At 33.6% G+C, this 18337-nt stretch overlaps 3 protein-coding genes and 1 pseudogene across 3 annotated transcripts; 3 read left to right on the plus strand and 1 right to left on the minus strand.

Moving 5' to 3' along the window:
* Positions 1-423: 423 nt before the first annotated feature.
* On the plus strand, positions 424-5432 carry LOC18099239 (uncharacterized). Its single transcript, XM_006383092.3, has 7 exons — positions 424-829; positions 2087-2229; positions 2483-2754; positions 3239-3393; positions 3714-3976; positions 4674-4736; positions 4866-5432. The coding sequence occupies exons 1-7, from the start codon at positions 538-540 to the stop codon at positions 5121-5123; spliced, it is 1446 nt and encodes a 481-aa protein (XP_006383154.1). The 5' UTR covers positions 424-537; the 3' UTR covers positions 5124-5432.
* A 2169-nt stretch (positions 5433-7601) lies between these two features.
* Positions 7602-8475, minus strand: LOC18099240 (uncharacterized). The gene is made up of 2 exons (XM_006383093.3): positions 8173-8475; positions 7602-8059 (listed from the first exon to the last, which is right to left on the minus strand). Exons 1-2 carry the CDS (start codon positions 8338-8340, stop codon positions 7859-7861), a joined length of 369 nt encoding a protein of 122 aa, XP_006383155.1. The 5' UTR covers positions 8341-8475; the 3' UTR covers positions 7602-7858.
* A 96-nt stretch (positions 8476-8571) lies between these two features.
* Positions 8572-11355, plus strand: LOC18099241 (pentatricopeptide repeat-containing protein At5g44230). Its single transcript, XM_006383094.3, has one exon. The coding sequence runs from the start codon at positions 8689-8691 to the stop codon at positions 10651-10653; it is 1965 nt and encodes a 654-aa protein (XP_006383156.2). The 5' UTR covers positions 8572-8688; the 3' UTR covers positions 10654-11355.
* LOC18099242 (uncharacterized) lies at positions 11090-17527 on the plus strand (annotated as a pseudogene).
* Positions 17528-18337: the final 810 nt, after the last annotated feature.

The raw sequence follows: 18337 nt of genomic DNA on the forward strand, positions 1-18337 counted from the left end.
ATAAATCAATTTCATTATTATATATTCCTAAAGTATATTTTTAATCTTCCAAATTAAATTCAATTCTATATTTAGAATCCTCTTAAATAATAAAAATAAAATTTCAAATAAAATTTAATATATAAAAATAAATCATGGTACGATACTACAAAGAAGAAATTTAATATTAAAATTATTTTTTTAAAATACTTATTTAGTTTTTTTTAAAATATTTTTGAAGAAATAAAATAAAAATAATATAAAAAATAAAATTAATTAAATAAAATTTATAAATCAATTAGATATTGTAATTAAATTTAATTATAGTAAAGAAATGATTATAAATAACTGATAGTGAAATAGTCAGTGACTTCCTTTGAAAATTCCAGGTGTCTAAACGAGGCGTCAACCACTTTCACTGGTCCAAATGTGCAAAAAATGAACCAAACTTCAATAAAATCAATACACTCGAAACCCTAACAAGGCCACTGGTAAAATAACAATAATAATGCCAATTAAAGCCGAAGGCACAGGCAGCAGTCTCAAAGTCTTGAGGAAATGGCTAAACTACAGCAGCAGCACAGTAATACAGCTGGGTGGGCTCCTCCTTCAGTGCAAAAACGATGGCTCTTAACACTCTTAATCATGCTTTCCGTCTCAACTCTTATTGCTTTCTTCATAAAATCTGCTTTCGATTCCTGCGATCCCCCCCACCCCCACAACTTCGATGTTGCTGCTTCAAACAAACCGGCCAAAGTTTTTTCGAATTCGATTAAAACGGCGCCGAGTCCGCTTAGTTTCATGAAGTCTAAGCTCGTTCTCTTGGTCTCTCACGAGCTCTCTCTTTCTGGTACTGTCTTTCGTTATATATATATATATATATATATATATATATATATATATATGTGATTAATAGTTTTGTTTTGATTAAAGAAAGACAATCATTGTTGTTATTTGCATTAAGTATTAATTAGATTGTCTAGTCAATTTTGCATGCAAGATGCTTGTATTATCATGTATGATGTCCTTAATGATTGTAGAATTTGGAAAGGCAGGTGATTATTATGCTGCTTAAAGCTAAAATATGTGCTCTTTATTACTATCAGGGAATGATTTTACTATTTTGTTAAAGTCGGGTGCATATTGTGAATTCGTGTTTGTGCATCCCTTTTGTCATCTTTCTTGAAGGAACGCAAGTCATCAATTGTAGTTTACTTGATGTGAATTTTATCCTAAGATGGCTAAATTGCTGAGCATTCTAAAGGTGTTTTGAGAGGAACGTTGAAATGCTGGTTTGGTGATTCATGGATGATGTGCATAATGATATACTCTAGAATATCTTGTGGCAGCATTTTTTTTTTATTCATTTAGTTACACCATTTAAGCGCGCATGCTTTAAGAGAATGTTTTTAAAATTTTGTTATCATGGCATTGTCATTTCAGAAATATTGTTTTTGGTTGTCATTGTCTTTTCATATAAAAGTGTATTGAATGAATGATCTGACACGTGCTAATGTCTGAAACAACATTTGTGTCGACAAAGAAGGAATAGTTACATACCGAAACTGTTAAGCTACCTGTAACTGGCTTCCATTATTTTATGTACTTGTATGGTTGTTCTTATGGTTTGGAGAAGTATGTAGTAGGAGGCTTCCCTATATTATGTCAATTCATGAAATTTTCTCGCTGTTCATAATAGGAAGTTATTGTTTAAGATATTCAACTATAAATGGAGGGGTAGCTTGGCTGAAAATTTGTTCCAGTAGGAATTAGGTTGTCATTCATTTGGTTTTTTCTGTTATTCTTGTGCAAATGTATAGCATGTATTCCTGGCAAGTGTTAACAACCAGATAACCAGATAACATTCATTTTTCCAACCGAGGAGCTGCTTTCACTTGCTTTACTTCCATGAACCTGTGTATTCTATATAGCAGATTAAAATTTAGAAAGCATGCACTGTGATTTCTTAAATGTTCAATGCATAAAATCTCATCTATCCCATCAATTTTCTCTATGATTTTCATGTTGATTCATAAGTATCATATCCTCTGTTTTTTGTCCTTTCCATGATTTTGAGCTAACTTGCTCGTGTGTTTTATTTTTCCAGGTGGACCATTGTTACTGATGGAACTAGCATTTCTATTAAGAAGTGTTGGCACTGAAGTTTTTTGGATTACTATCCAGAAACCATCAGAAACTGATGAGGTTGTATACAGTTTGGAGCAAAAGATGTTGGTCCGAGGAGTGCAGGTAATTACTGTTCTAGCTCCTGAAGTTGTCTAGCAGATGATTTTGTTCCAATTTTTAAGTGATTTTAAGTTAAATATTAAGTCGGGCATGTGTCAACCTTTTATCTTAATTGGAATACAGAATTGAATCTGGCCTTGTTTCACTACTGCACTGCCATCATATATATATCATTATGTCGCCCCTTCGTAATAAAAAGTTGGAGTTGGCTTTTGACTGTTCATGAAGCTAGTCCTCTGCTATTATATGCATACAGGTTCTCTCTGCAAAGGGTCAAGAAGCTATAGATACAGCTTTTAAGGCTGATCTGGTTGTCTTGAACACTGCGGTTGCTGGTAAATGGCTGGATGCTGTTCTCAAGGAGAATGTTCCTCGTGTTCTCCCAAAGGTGTTGTGGTGGATCCATGAAATGAGGGGGCATTATTTCAAATTGGATTATGTCAAGCACCTTCCCTTGGTTGGTGGTGCTATGATTGATTCACATGTAACAGCAGAATACTGGAAGAATAGAACTCAAGAGCGTTTGAGGTACTTATAATCTGTTTGTTGATACTGACTTAGTAACTGAAGTACTTACTTTCTATATGATTATATGTCCTTTCTTGTCTGCCCTGGTATTTAATTTTCTGATAAATGATCTATCATAATGTTGACTATTGAATGCACAAGTATAGGAATGAATATATCAATTCCTGTAAATAATTAATTATTGTGTCCATTCTCAATTAAACCAAGGCATCATAAATACCTTAAATAGCTGAATCTAGCTTTGCTTCTTCTTGTGGTGGTTGAGGTGTTGATCGATTGTCTTTGGCTTGTTTTAACTGGCATCATCATGTTTTATTTTCTTTGCGTAGTTTTCATCTCCAGTTTCGGTTTTGGTTGGGACCTAAATCTGAAACTAAATAACATTTTTCTCTATTGTTTTTGTGTTTCCATAATCTTTTCTTTTTCATATTTTTTGTTTTCCGTTTCAGTAGTTCTTTTTCTTCTTTTTTTTCCTCTTCTGCAGGATTAAAATGCCTGAGACCTATGTGGTTCACCTTGGAAATAGTAAGGAACTTATGGAGGTTGCCGAAGATAGTGTGGCAAAAAGGGTTTTGCGTGAGCATATTCGGGAGTCTCTTGGAGTGCGGGATGAAGATATACTCTTTGCCATTATTAACAGTATGTTTTTCATGCTAATTAGATCATATATTCTCATTTTGACCCTGCACTTTCTTTTCTATTGATGAATTCAGTTCCTTACTTAAAATGAATGACTCGGTTGTGTGTCACCCAGTTGGAAGAAGACATAAAGAATTTTGTTTATTACCTTTTAAACTATAACCTTGGGATCTGAATTTATCTTCTTCCCTTAGCTGGTTTTGGATATTGTAGTATGTTTCTACTTCATTGTGCCTTTGAAGTCCACTTCCAATCAGAGCGAGGGAGAGAAAAAATGTTATATCTGGTTGGATATTAATAACTGGTAAAATATATTGCAGGTGTTTCACGTGGAAAGGGCCAGGATCTATTTCTGCGTTCCTTTTATGAGAGCTTACAAATAATCCAAGTGAAGAAACTAAAGGTGCCATCAATGCATGCAGTAATTGTGGGTAGTGACATGAGTGCTCAGACTAAGTTTGAGACAGAATTACGGAACTATGTGATGCAGAAAAATATTCAAGATCGTGTTCACTTTATAAATAAAACTTTGACCGTAGCTCCTTATCTAGCTGCAATTGATGTTCTTGTTCAGAATTCACAGGTAGTTTCATGATGCCTGAGCATTTTTTTTTCCATGCACTGTAGTTTATTTTAAATATCCAGTTTGGTAGAGTAATTGTTGTTTATTATCTTGTTATCATCATCTTAATTGATTCATGTTTTTTGACATGGTTATCTTCATTGAGACATGGCCTGTGTTCATTTTGCTGATGCTGTGTTCAGTAGGAAATGGCTTTGTGGCATAACATTCAATTAAATAAACTGAAAAGACAGGGAAGGAAAAAAGGGGATAGGTTAGGCATAAAAGACGCAACTCTTAGCTGCAAACTCACAATTAATAAACTAGGGCCTCCATCCAGAGTTACATAAAAGACGCCGTTCAATTAATAAACACATGATTAAACAGTAAAATAAAGCAGTTTATTTTCATGAGGTCAAATATAATGGTGCCATAATCTGTCTAGGAAAGTTGTTATTTCATTAGGCAAGTGGTGCATCTTATAAAATGAAGCAAAGAATCCAGTCTTTTAATGTGAAACAATTCTTTGCTGTCATTGAGATGAATCATGGATGCTTATAGAGGCTTCTACTCCTCTGTTGATTTCATTTTCCTAATCCAATTCAAAGTCTATCTTATTGCATTGTTATGTATGTTCATCACAATTCCATTTCCTCTTCCAAGCAAACTGGAAGTACAAGAGCTCTTGTGAACTTTTTCTTTCTGCGTATCTGTTTAGGCACGGGGTGAATGCTTTGGGAGGATAACTATTGAAGCAATGGCATTTCAGCTGCCTGTACTGGTGAGGCTTTTTATAGGATCCTGATATTTCTTATAATAAATATGCATGATACTTGAGTTCTCATCACACATGCCATATATTATGGCTGGTTTTGAGCACAATTGTTGCTTGTTATCTTGTTCATGTCAGGGAACGGCAGCAGGAGGCACCACAGAGATTGTCGTGAATGGAACTACTGGATTATTGCATTCAGTTGGAAAAGAAGGGGTCACTCCCCTTGCCAAGAATATCGTAAAACTTGCCACTCATGTCGAGAGGAGGCTTACAATGGGAAAGAGAGGATATGAAAGGGTCAGGGAGATGTTTTTAGAACATCACATGGCACACAGAATTGCTTCGGTGCTGAAAGAAGTTTTACGGAAGTCAAAGAGCCACCCTCATTCTTAACACTTCGAAGATCAGTCCTCCCCGCAGTTTGCTGGAGCATGATACGAGCTGCATTTCTAGGCTGTTCCATCAAAATCTTTACAAAGAGACGGACTTCACTGATGATAGGAAATTGTTAGTTTATAGCCCATATCCATATCCATAGCCAATACCTTTTCTCTGGTTGGTGTTTTCCTTGCTACCTTTCAAAAGAGCTGTATATTATGTACATAATCGGGTGAATCAAGTCAGTGGCCCGTTTATGCCAGCTGACTTCGTCATTTGTCAACGCATATGACTTTATCATGTCAACGTTTAAGGTTTTTTCTCTGGCTTCAGTGTTATTGATGAGGATCAGCATTGCGATGTGCCGAAATCCACGATGAGATCAGCAAAAGAAATCTCATTCCAGCCAAACTTTCTCGGTCACCTGCCTGAGCTGTATCAACACGAGGCGAAGTAAACCTTTAATTTCTTTGAATACAAGTCAACTAGTTACTTGGCAGTGCTTCTCCATGGGCTGGATTATTTTTTTATGGAAAAAAAAATCCTAACCGTAGTAAACGCGATTTTTATTAGTAAGAAGAATTTTGATTATGAATTCAAAACTATAAATACATGGGTTTTTATGTTTCAAGCTATATTTTTTAATTAAATATCAAGTCAGTAATTAAAAAAAAGTTATAGATCGAATGTTCTTGTTATGCAAAGAGCTATGATTTTTTTTTATTAATATTGATCAAATCAAATTAACTTATCTAATTCTCGATTGAAGTCATAGTCTTTACTAAATTTAATAATTGTCATTTGAAATCTATTTTTTTATTTAATTAATGATTAACAATCTAAAATAAAAAAAGATGGTTTTAATTAAAATTTAAATAAAAAAATCTACACAAACTAAAAAAAATACATAAAAGAGGTTTTGAACAAAAATAAAAAGGAAAGAAATGAAAAAAGAAGAAGTAAAGCATGTTTAAGCTTGGCTTGTGAAGCTTATGCCAATAAAAAGCCAATACCAAACACACGTGGTTAAGTTTTTTTTTTTTTTTTATATAAACAACAAATAATATTTCATTTACAAAACCTAATTTCCAATTATTATAATAGTCACCCCTAAAATTCTTTTTCTAACTAATTTTCCACCTAGAAACACCAAAAAGCTACTCTAGAAGCATTAAAAAAAAAAATCATTTGTGGTATTAACTTGGAATAAATCAATCTAAAAACACAAAATCATCTCAATTTAAAAAAACTTCATGAGATATAATCTATTTTTCAAGTAAGATTAAAGCTAAAAAAATCTCAATAAAATTTTTCTATAATCCAATTTGATGAAATAAGGCTCTTCCTCTTACTCTTCTTCTTCTTCTTTTTTTTTTTTCTCAATTATGTTTTTTCTTTTTATATTTCAATTTCATTTTTTTTCTTTCACTCTCATCCCCTGGACCTTTTTAAAAGTCATCAAAGTTATCTTTAAACAAGTCAAACCGACTAGATCACGTTGAGACAACTCTCACGCGATTTAATTTTAAACCCAAACTAGACATGGAGTTGAGTCGAAAGAATTTTACTTTCAGTTTCATCATTTAATTTTCTTTCTAAATTTCATCTTTAAAATAAGATCCAAGATTTAATGGTCAACAACAATTATATAAAACCAAAAAATATATGAGATGTGCATTTTGGCTTCTCACTAAACAACAATTATTCTGAATAACAGTTATGTACTGAACCAATATTAAAAAACATAGTTGTATTTGAATTATAATATTTCTCTATAAAAAATATATACATTGTAAACATAGTTGTTATAATATATGCATTATAAACATAGTTGTAATAATATTTTTCAAGTAAGATTAAAGCTAAAAAAATCTCAATAAAATTTTTCTTGTAAATAAAAACATTTTAACACCAAGAATGATTTTTTTTTATAGCTGGAATCTTGACCAACTGCTAAATCAAGAATCAAAATAAAAACAAATAAAGTCTTGGAACAAAAATTTAATCCTCAAACTAAAAAAACTAAAAATGAACTTTGACAAAACCCTAGGTAATATTTAGCTCCTAGGTAATATTTAGCTAAAAAGCAGATGGACCAACTTTTGTTATCATAGGGCTGCTTTTTTTTTCTCCTTATTCAATTTTGACCCCTTAACTTTCAATCTTATAAAGACAATAAAATTAAGAACTAATTCAATGTTAAGATATTTTGTCAATACTATAATAGTATAATAGTCCCATAAAAAGTAAAGAGGAATAAATTAAAAAGATCAATTCTAAATAAATACAATGTTAAAGAACTAGATGGAGAAAAGAAATTAAGGTGTTTTGTTAATGTTAATTTGCAAGTGTCAAGGGAGACACTTTCAGCCTGCGTATAAATGTTTGTTCCATCCAACCAAACCAAAGAAGTTGTCAGATAAACTCACTTTATGCCAATCAAACTGGAAAAATCAGTTGATGATTAAGAAAAGATAAAACAACACAATAATCTTTAGCAGTAGTAGGAAATCTTTTATAATAGAAACTGGATTTCCATGGATAATAAAGGATGTGAACAACTATAACAGAATCTGCTCAATCAGCCATTCTTGGTATGTACACAAAGGATTTGCAAGGAAGACAATGAGCATCAGCTAGCCACTAATCCTACATCATCTCACAGTTCATCAATGGTCATAACAAACTGCCAAGAAAGATTAGCATGATTTAAGCAAGTCCCTTGATTCCATTACGACACTCATGCAGTCTCAAGGCTTGGGTAGTGAAGGCTGTTTATTGACCGGCTTTGCTTGCAGCTTGAAGTTGGGTTTAGTGAACCAAGTAGTGTAAAGAAACTGCTTATGAGGCCCTACATGATTGCAAATGAGCTTAAGCTTCTGCCTCTCTCTCATCCATCTCAACACTATTTTCATATGCCTTTTGCTTGTCAGTCTTCTCAACCCAACTTCCTACCCAGACAATTCATCAAACACCATACCATTAAAACAAAGCAACCCATAAAAGCAATCAAAGCAAAGAAGAATCAGGATAACCCACTTATGGTAAGGATTGAAGGAATTACCTGGACCTTTTCCCAGGTTTCTGCGATAGTGAGAGGACCATGTTCTTTTACGATGTCGAAAATCGCTCTTGTTATCGTCTGGGTTTGCTCTGGTGGTGTTTTGAGCTCTATTGGTTTCATTTTTGGCTTAGGTTTCGTTGAAAAGTACCTAATTGCAGCCCTAAACATGATTTCTTTTTCAAAATTCACGACTCTCAGATGGGCTGCTCACTGGCCGTCATCGTTGCGCGATATGGCGTTTATTTATTCTTTACCCTTCACGAAATAGCTCTGTTTTCTGATGCGCCAATGGGCCGACTTGTCGTTGTCATTTTTTAGTCACGTTTTCCCCCTAAAAAAAATAAAGGAGTTTTTTTTTTTTTTTTTGAAAGTTGTAAAATACGAATAAAAGGTGGGGAAAATAATACAGGTAGAAAGATGGAAGACTAACTTGTAAGCTTGTTGTAAGTTGTAACTATCTCAGAACTACAAATTAATCTCCATGAAACCGAACTCCCTCCAAAAAAAAAAAGTGTAATGGTCACCCTCTCGCGCAAATTCTCCACGGCCACATCCGATTCCCTAGCCTGCATTTCCCTCAAGCAATTCCCTCAAAACCCACAAAAACCAACTCCTTTCTATCAAATTCAACAACAACAACCTAAGCAACTAGAATCCCAAATTGTTACCACACTTGATGGCTGCAAAAACCTCACTCAAATCAAACAAGTTCATGCCCGCATCCTCCTTAATGGCCTTGACCAATCCTGCTATGTCCTTGCAAAACTTATCCGCACGCTCACAAAACTTAACATCCCTGTGGACCCATATCCGCTGTCCATTTTTAACCGGGTCAACTACCCAAATCCATTCCTTTACAATGCTCTAATCAGAGGTTATTTGATTGAGGAAAGGTTAAAAGAATCAACTGAGTTTTATAGTTTGATGAGAAAAGAAGGTGTTGTGCCTGTTTCTTTCACATTTACTGCTCTTTTTAAGGCTTGTGGTGCTAAAATGGATGTGGGTTTGGGGCGGCAAATTCATGGGCAAACGATTTTGGTTGGGGGATTTGGTGAGGATTTGCATGTTGGGAATTCTATGATTGATATGTATATAAAATGTGGGCTTTTGGAGTGTGGGCGAAAAGTGTTTGATGAAATGCCCAATAGGGATGTGATTTCTTGGACGGAGTTGATTTCTGCTTATGCGAAGAGTGGGAACATGGAGAGTGCAGGAGAGTTGTTTGATGGATTGCCAGTGAAGGATATGGTGGCTTGGACAGTGATGGTTTCGGGTTTTGCACAAAATGCTAAACCAAGAGAGGCAATAATGTTTTTCGAGAAAATGCAGGAATTTGGTGTTGAAACTGATGAGATTACTTTGATTGGTGTTATTTCAGCTTGTGCTCAATTGGGCGCTGCTAAGTATGCTGATTGGATTCGTGATGTTGCAGAGAAATCTGAGTTTGGTGGTAAGCATAGTGTTGTTGTGGGGTCAGCTTTGATTGATATGTATTCAAAGTGTGGGAGTGTTGGAGATGCGTATAGAGTTTTTCAGGGCATGAAGGAGAGGAATGTGTATTCTTATAGTTCAATGATTTTGGGGTTTGCAATGCATGGTCGTGTACATGATGCAATGAAATTGTTTGATGAGATGGTGAAAACAGAGATAAAACCAAACAGGGTTACTTTTATTGGGGTGCTTACAGCCTGCAGTCATGCAGGAATGGTAGAACAAGGTTGGCAGATATTTGAGTTGATGGAAAAATGTTATGGCATTAAACCATCTGCTGATCATTACACTTGTATGGTGGATCTGCTTGGACGAGCTGGGCGCTTGCAAGAAGCACATGAGCTTGTTAAAACAATGCCAATAGAGCCTCATGGAGGAGTGTGGGGAGCATTGCTTGGAGCTTGTCGTATCCATAAAAGCCCTGACATTGCTGCAATTGCTGCTAACCATCTGTTTGAGCTTGAACCCTATTGCATTGGAAACTACATTTTGCTTGCTAACATATATGCATCGTGTGGAAGATGGAATGATGTCTCTACTGTTAGGAAATTGATGAGAACAAGAGGTCTAAGAAAGAACCCTGCATTTAGCTGGATAGAATCAGAGAAAGGAATGGTTCATGAGTTCTTTTCAGGGGATATGACTCATCCAAGGTCTGGTGAGATTAAACAAGCACTGGAGGATCTTCTTGATAGGTTGGAGGCTAAAGGATACCAACCACACTTGAGTTCTGTGTCTTATGATGTGAATGATGAAGATAAGAGACGTATACTAATGACTCACAGTGAGAAGCTTGCTCTGGCATTTGGGTTGATCAGTACAATTCCTGGTTCCAAAATAAGGATAGTGAAAAACCTTAGGATATGTGAGGATTGCCACTCAGTTATATGTGGTGCATCGCAGATCACGGGGAGGGAGATCATTGTGAGGGATATCATGAGATTTCACCATTTTCATGATGGGATATGCTCATGTGGTAATTTCTGGTGATTGAATGGAAGATTTGAGTGTTGTCTGGGATGGTGCATCGGAAGTTGGAAGCCGAGAACTCCTCTCTTCACATGGAGGGTTGGTTGTGGACTGATCTTGTGCAATTGCTACACAGACACTCGAGCTAATGAAATCTTCTATCCATGAAAAAGCCAGGATTCTATTTCCATTAGTTCTGAACCTGCTCCTTTGAATCATCTGTTGTTGTAGACAACCGCTGCAGTAAATAGAATGGAAAGGTTTTCAAATCATGCCTGCAGGTAAAAACTATTGAACACAACAGCTATCAATAGAACTCGTTCACATGAATAGCAAAGATGCATATGCATACTAAATAATTTACTCACATGCCAAGATAATTCTTTGATGCTGAGGCAATTAGCAGTCGACTTCATAATCGCCATTACCCATTATAGGTCTATAGGAGAATACAGACATGGATGTGGAAAGAGTTGTTTCCGAGGAGAAAATGTCCTGGTATCTAAAAGGAAAAATTACTGTAATTGGTATCCTTTAGTCGAAATTGTATAGTTTAGTCGAAAATTACTCTAGCATCGTATAGTTTAGTCGAAATTGTAATTATTTATCGAGTTTTAAAAAATTACAGTTTAGTCGAAATTGTAATTGTAATTTCGACCTAAAATCTCAAATTGAATAAAATGATCTAAGCACCGTTATATATATTATAACCATCGTTTTTCATCTCTTTTCTCTTTGACAATAACAAGCAATCCATACTTCATGCCTCCTCCTCCTCCTCCTCCGCCTCCTCATTATTATTATGACATACTACGATCTATGCAACTCCATCTCTTTATCTCTTTTTCTAATTTTCTTTACTTTTTTATTTTCTTATTCTTGTTTTCTCATAAATCGAACGATCAGAGAAAAATGAGCTCTCTGTGTCCAGATCTAGATCAACTTCTTTACCCCAAAGTTAATTCACAAAATGGGGGGTTTTGGGGATTGATGGTGGGTTATTTTAAAATTGATGGTTGATTTCGGATCTATTTTTTTTTTTTATTAACGTGGATATCCGGGCTAGCTTGTGTATATTTTGATTAATTTCACGGGCCCTGAAGTTAACAACCATGTAAGCCTCAAGTGGCTCTAAGATTTGTGAGACTCGAACTGATGACCTCTAGAGAGCAAACTCAAGGTCTGACTAGTTGAGCTACACTCATAGTTTTGAAACCCGGCGGGTCGACCTGGGACCCAGCCGACTCGGGGCTAGAACCGGGCCGGGTTGAAGAAAAAATAGGGGAAGGAAAAACCTGGTGTGACCCGGTAAGACCCGGTTGCAACTTATTGGTTTTTTTTTTAACTAGAACGACATCGTTTTGATTTTAAAAAAAATTGACCCGGACGACCCGGTCGAAATCCGGAACCCGGGCCTTAGATCGGCCGAGTCTAAAAAATATTGCCGCACTCCTTTCATTTCTGATCTACACTTGATATTATTGTTGGTGTTGTTTCTGACTTTAGTAATGAAAATTAAAATTGTTCCTTTTCATTTATGAATACATGGAGAATGTCACCGTGTAAAGAATCCTTAATACCCCCTTCATTTGGGATTTTCTTCTTTTGATTTATGAATATATGGAGAATGGAAAGTTGGGTTTTTGTTGAATCTGTATTCTCTAGTCTTTGAATTCTTGTTGGAGGCTAGGTTTAATTTACTTTGTTAAAAACATAAAAAAGAAGTAAAAAAAAAAGCTATTTTTTTCTGGGTTGGATTTATTTTCAGCCAAATCAAGTTTTGGGTTTTAGGGTAGATAAAGAAACAAAGAAACCCTTTTTAAGGGAACTTGAAAACTTTGATTTTAGTGAAATGGGTACTAAGTGGGTCTTAAGAATTGGAAAAGTCTAGTGCTTTGGTGGATTTGGATTAGTGGGTTTTGAAGAGAAAAAATAGCAATTAGTTAGTCGGTTCAAATCACTTGAATGAGATAATACCCAAGGTGTGTTTTTATTCTCTCTTTTTTTTTGCAAAAATGAAGAAACATTTTGGTAAACTAGTTTTGTAACACAGAAACATTGGTGCACGATGGTTTTGGATTGGAGATTTTGGGTTTGCTAAAGAGGCTTCAGGGGGTAGCTAGCTGCTAGTTTATATAATGTGGTGGGAAGAGAGAATTGGTTTGTATATGGTGCTCAATTTCTTATATCATTTTGGTAAACTAGTTGCCTATCTTTTCTTTTTTCCCTTGGAAAATCTCAGGAATCAGGGTTGATTTTGCTTTTTAATACCAAGTTGTCGTTTTCTTCTTTCAAAACTTGGAACAGGAAGCTTAACTCAAAATTGTTGCCGCCACCTGCAAATTCGATGAACAATTCATCGGGAGATGATAACGAGAGCGATTCGTCATATTATTATGATAAGGTGATTCACTACATTTTTTTGCAATTGTGGAAGAGAAAGAGGTTGCTATAGTAGAGGGGAAAGGGGTTCAAGGTTGTTTATTTAAAATTTGATGATAATTTTGTAATTTTAACACTACAAGAGTTTTTAGTTATTAATTAAAATATACTAGCAATCTTGTAAATAATCAATAATTTTTATTGATATTTTTAGATTTATCGTTCAAATTTAAGATATAAACTGTAAATTTTTAAATTTGATAAATAAATATAATTTTGACCATATTATATAATTTTGTGTTCCCTATCTAAAATAGAGACGACAATCAAGTAGGAAAATAAACATGCTATTAAGCCTTTTTATGTGGGTTATGTGGTTTTACTGGATATGGGTACATCGCGGGCTGAGTCATTTTTTTTTATATATATAAATGATGCTCTGGTGCTATAATTGTGTTTTTAAAATGAAAAAAAACTCATAATTTAGATTATAAACAAAAAAAAACTCATAATTTAGATTATAAATTCGATTGAGTTAGATAAAATAGTTTTGTGTTTTAAAAAGAAAAAAAAATGCATAATTTAGATTATAGACTCGATTGAGTCAGATAAAATAGTTTTGTATTTTAAGAAGGAAAAAAACTTATAATTTAAATTATAGATAAAAAAAAACTCATAATTTATATTATAGACTCGTTTGAGTCAGATAAAATGATTTTTATTTTAATTAAATAATAAAATTAGACATTGATAACAAATACATCAAATAATAATAATAATAATAATAATAAAGAAATTACGATAACCTGAAAAAAAATCTTTTTTTTTTAAAAAAACAATACAGTTAAATTCTCAGATAATTAAATATAAAGGGATGAGATTATATAAAAAAATATAAAAAAAACCCAGTTGAGTGCATTTAAGTTAGGATGACAATGAGACATCTGGTCTTAATTTACTACCTTGAAAAAGTGAAACTACTACAAGTACCTTGACTTTTTATTGCTGAGATCGTTGTAGAATCTCTTACCTTTCTGCTGTTCTTAGATTTGATGAAGTACAGCCATACGAGGTATTAGGTGCTTCACGCAATGCATAACAAAAGTAAAACTAGGATTCTCAAGAATTATGATAGAGATCTGAAATTTAAAGAAAATTTTTGGTATTTTATAAAAATTTAAATTATAGTTTTAATCTCTTAAAAATAAAATAAATATCCCTTATTTATAATAGTTCTAATCTTTTATAGAAAAAGATTCATAATTAAAATTTATTTAATTCATAAATTTCATCGAACATTAAAATTTTTAAATTGTAAAATATTAATTAAATAAATTTTTTTTTGAAAACAAATAATTAAAATCTTAAATGGTGTTATGCCAACAACACTATGTTTGAAACTGTTGGAAGTAAATTTTATTTAAGTCAATAAAATATCCCATTGTCTTAACAAATATTATGAATTAAATTACCAAAAATTCTATTTAAAGATTTTGTTAGCCAATCATGTTCATTTTTACTTGAATCCTGTTTATTTTTGTGTTTCAAAAATACTTTTAAAAAAAATTAAATTTTTTTATTTTAAATTAAATTTTTTTAATATTTTTAAATTATTTTAATATCAAAAATAATTTACCTAGAGAGATTCAGAAATAAGTAGCATCGGAAAAGCATTGACAACTTCATAGAGGTGTTCCTTAATTGGCAGGTGTTATTATACGCCTGCTGCATGTGTGAGCAAGTGGGCTGTCTTTGGCAAAGGACAAAAATATTCCTTTGATTCTCTTTTCTCTCTCAAAAAGTCTACACTTCAAATTAGTTTTTTTTTGGTTCTTTCTTCTTTTTTTTTCTTTTTCGTCAAGGCCATGGGCTTTAGGCTAAAGCTTCAATATGCTGGATGGCCTGCATCATGCTAGGTCTTCCACTCAAATCTTTTCTATCATATTAGAATCCAGCCTGAAAAATCTTAAACATGTCCAACTTAGTGGTGATTCACTGTACGTCTATACCTTGATTTTGTATTTTGTTTCATGATTGATGACTATAGTCTCAAAGAATAACATTTTGTGGGGTTGTTTTTATTTGAGAATTTTGTTGATGCAACCAACAATTCCATCTTGAGCAGTATCATCATTTCGAAACACAGGCATAATGTGATATGGCTTGAGACATCATAATTTTTTCCCTGGTTTTTTTCTTACCAGTCCCGCAACTTACTTTTGTCAGGCTTCAGTTGCATACAAATAAGGCAGTCACACTGATTCTGTACCTGGTCTTGCTTGGAAGAAGCATTTCAGGTTTGGGGTTCCTTTACCATTCAGTTCTGTTCTATCTGATTGAGCTCCCGCTCCCTGAAAGCTAATAAATTTTGAAATAGATACAGGAACATCCTTGCCAGTGCTAGTGCTGACAAACAAGTCAAAATTTGGGATGTGCATACTGGAAAATGTGATATTACCATGGAGCACAATACAGAAAAGGTAAGAATAGAGTACTCTTACATTATTCTTTTCATATAATTTGAACGGTGTATCGTTCCAGATTAATTTGTTATTTAGGTACTCATTCATTAAGATATTATTAGTGAAATTGTATACACCTATACGCCACAAGAAATGCTGTTGAACCATGCAAAGGTCAACGTTCAAGTGATTTTATTAGCGAAAAATAATGGAAAAAAGTGAACAATTCTGGAATTGTTTCCTTCATATTCATGGAGAAAGGGGACATAATTCACATGGATGTTGTAATTCTCACTTGGGCTAATTTCGTTGGTAGCCTTTGCATTTTCCCTTTCACCCGTAGCATGGGGAAGAAGTGGATTTAGGAATACTACTTGGTCATAAAGCCAAATGCTTGCTAAGGAAATTCAAACAATGAAAAGGAAAACAAGTTCCTCCTTTTTATCCGACTTTCATATAATATGTCAGTGCATGTCTTTATGAAACAATTTAGCCTTCCAAGATTTGTTTGCAATGAAATTATAAGAGCAGTGGAATATGTTCAGCACGAATTCACAGCAGATTTTTGTGCCAGCCGACGTAATGATGCACACTTTACTAGATTGTAGTTCTAGTAAAATTCACTGGATGGACAAATTGTGATACTTCTATTATTAGGTCGATGTTATGGGTTACAATTTTCTTTTTTCATACCAATGCTGGCAGCAGGTCCAAGCAGTTGCATGGAATCATCATGAGCCACAAGTTCTTAGTGGATATTTTGACCGTTCAGTAGTCATGGTAATGAAAAGCTTGCTTTGTTTGCTGTCAATAGATTTGGATTGTCACTATACCTCAGCGCAAGGCTTTTCTTTTCTAGACCACTACCATATGATAGTTTCTTTCCGTTGCTTTGGAGAAACAGTCTTGATGTTATTACCCTTATTCTTTGCTGAAGGATGGAAGGGCCCCTTCAGATCCTGGTTTCAAGTGGTCGGTCACAGCTGATGTTGAAAGCTTGGCATGGGATCCGCACGATAAGCATTTATTTGTGGTGTGTGCTTCGTCCTTCTTTTTATGACTGTCCTTACGATTTTGAGTTCCTTTCATTTCTTCTTCATAAATAAAACAGGGGGAACATTGTTTCCATTGCTTACATAGATTATAGGTATATTTAATGTTTGGTTTTGTGAGGCACTGAAATGTGCTCTAAAATGCTGAGATATCCTTGCAGGTGAGTCTTGAAGATGGTACAGTTCAAGGTTTTGACATCCGGGCTGCCAAGTCTGAATCAGGTTCTGATCTGAAGCCAAGTTTTACTCCGTGCACACGACAAAACTGTTTGCAAGATCTCTTATAATCTTTCAGCACCTAATGTTCTATCTTCGTCTTCATGTTTCTAATACTCGGTTCTAGTTAGATGTTTAGATTATCAACTTGACTTTGTCCTTGTCATGTTTGACAGCTTCTTGCTACTGGATCAACAGATAAAATGGTGAAGTCATTTGTTCCTTTTTTGGTCCTTCCTGTAAAGCAGAGGTTAACAATGGTTCTTATAGTTCCATTCTCTGTCGAAAATTTCTGCATGTAAAACTCTGGGATTTGTCCAACAACCAACCCGCTTGTGTAACATCCAAGGATCCTAAAGCAGCATGTGATCATAATTTTCCAGACCTTATGCAATTAAAAAGAAAAATCAAACATGTTTTTAGATATTAATGACTTGGATCATTACAATCTTCTGAATGTTTTCAGGGAGCTGTCTTTTCCATTTCCTTCTCAGAGGATGACCCTTTTCTTCTCACTATGGGAGGCTCCATGGGCAAATTGCAAGTGAGTTTAAAAACCATATCTTATATTTTATTTGAGTGCATATCTGGTATTAGGAAGTATGGTAGAATTTATCCTGATTAATGTCTCTGAAAATTATCAGCTTTGAGATACGTGTTGTCTGAGGCCAAAGGTTGCTAGAAGATTTGGAACCACGACCCTGAAATCACCATTAGACTCCTTTGATTAAGAAGGCAAAAGATGCAATGCTCGTTATAAAATTTGCGAGGTACAGTGTTTTTTTTTTTAAAACTACAAAACTAAATTCTCAACAGACTCTATATTAAAAAAATAAAATCAACAAAAACAATTCTAAAAACAAAACACAAAAAAATAAAAACAAAAAAAAAAGATAATTTTGGGGAAAAAAAAGCAAAAAAATAGAAAAAAAATAGAAAAAAAAAACATGTAAGGAAAATTAAAGCTAAATTTTCAACCAGCTCAATATTAAAAAAAAATTCGACAAAGATAATTTTGAAAAAAAAAACATGTGAGAAACACTGTAGCAAAACAAAAATTATGTGGTGAAACATTGAAACAATCCACAGTGTTTTAAAGAAAAAAAATACGAAGCAAAATTCTCAATCAGCTCAATATAAAAAAAAAATCAGACAAAGACTATTTTGGAAAAAAAAACCATGTAGAAAAACGTTATAGTAATCCATAATGTTTTAAGGAAAAAAAATAACAGAACTAAATTTTCAACCAGTTTAATATTAAAAAAAATAAAAAAAGATAATTTAAAAAAAATACAAAAACAAAAAAGAATAAAAAAACAGAAAAGGAAGAAGAAGATATTCTTGAAAAAATAAAACATGTAAAACTTAAAAAGAAAAAGAAAAAAGATGCGGGGAAAGAGAAACAAGACAAAACACAAAAAAACAAAAAAAAAAAAACAAAACAAAAAATAAAAAAATTATGTGGAGAAAGCTACACTTTCCCCCACACGTTTTAAAATATTAGTTACATGAAATAGGACAGTTTTAACCTGTTGTGATTATTTATTCATATTTTTGAATCATGATTTTGTTATACTTTTGTGGGCTTTGTTA

Source organism: Populus trichocarpa, chromosome 5 (genome assembly GCF_000002775.5).
Source record: "Populus trichocarpa isolate Nisqually-1 chromosome 5, P.trichocarpa_v4.1, whole genome shotgun sequence".
Taxonomy (NCBI): Eukaryota; Viridiplantae; Streptophyta; class Magnoliopsida; order Malpighiales; family Salicaceae; genus Populus; species Populus trichocarpa.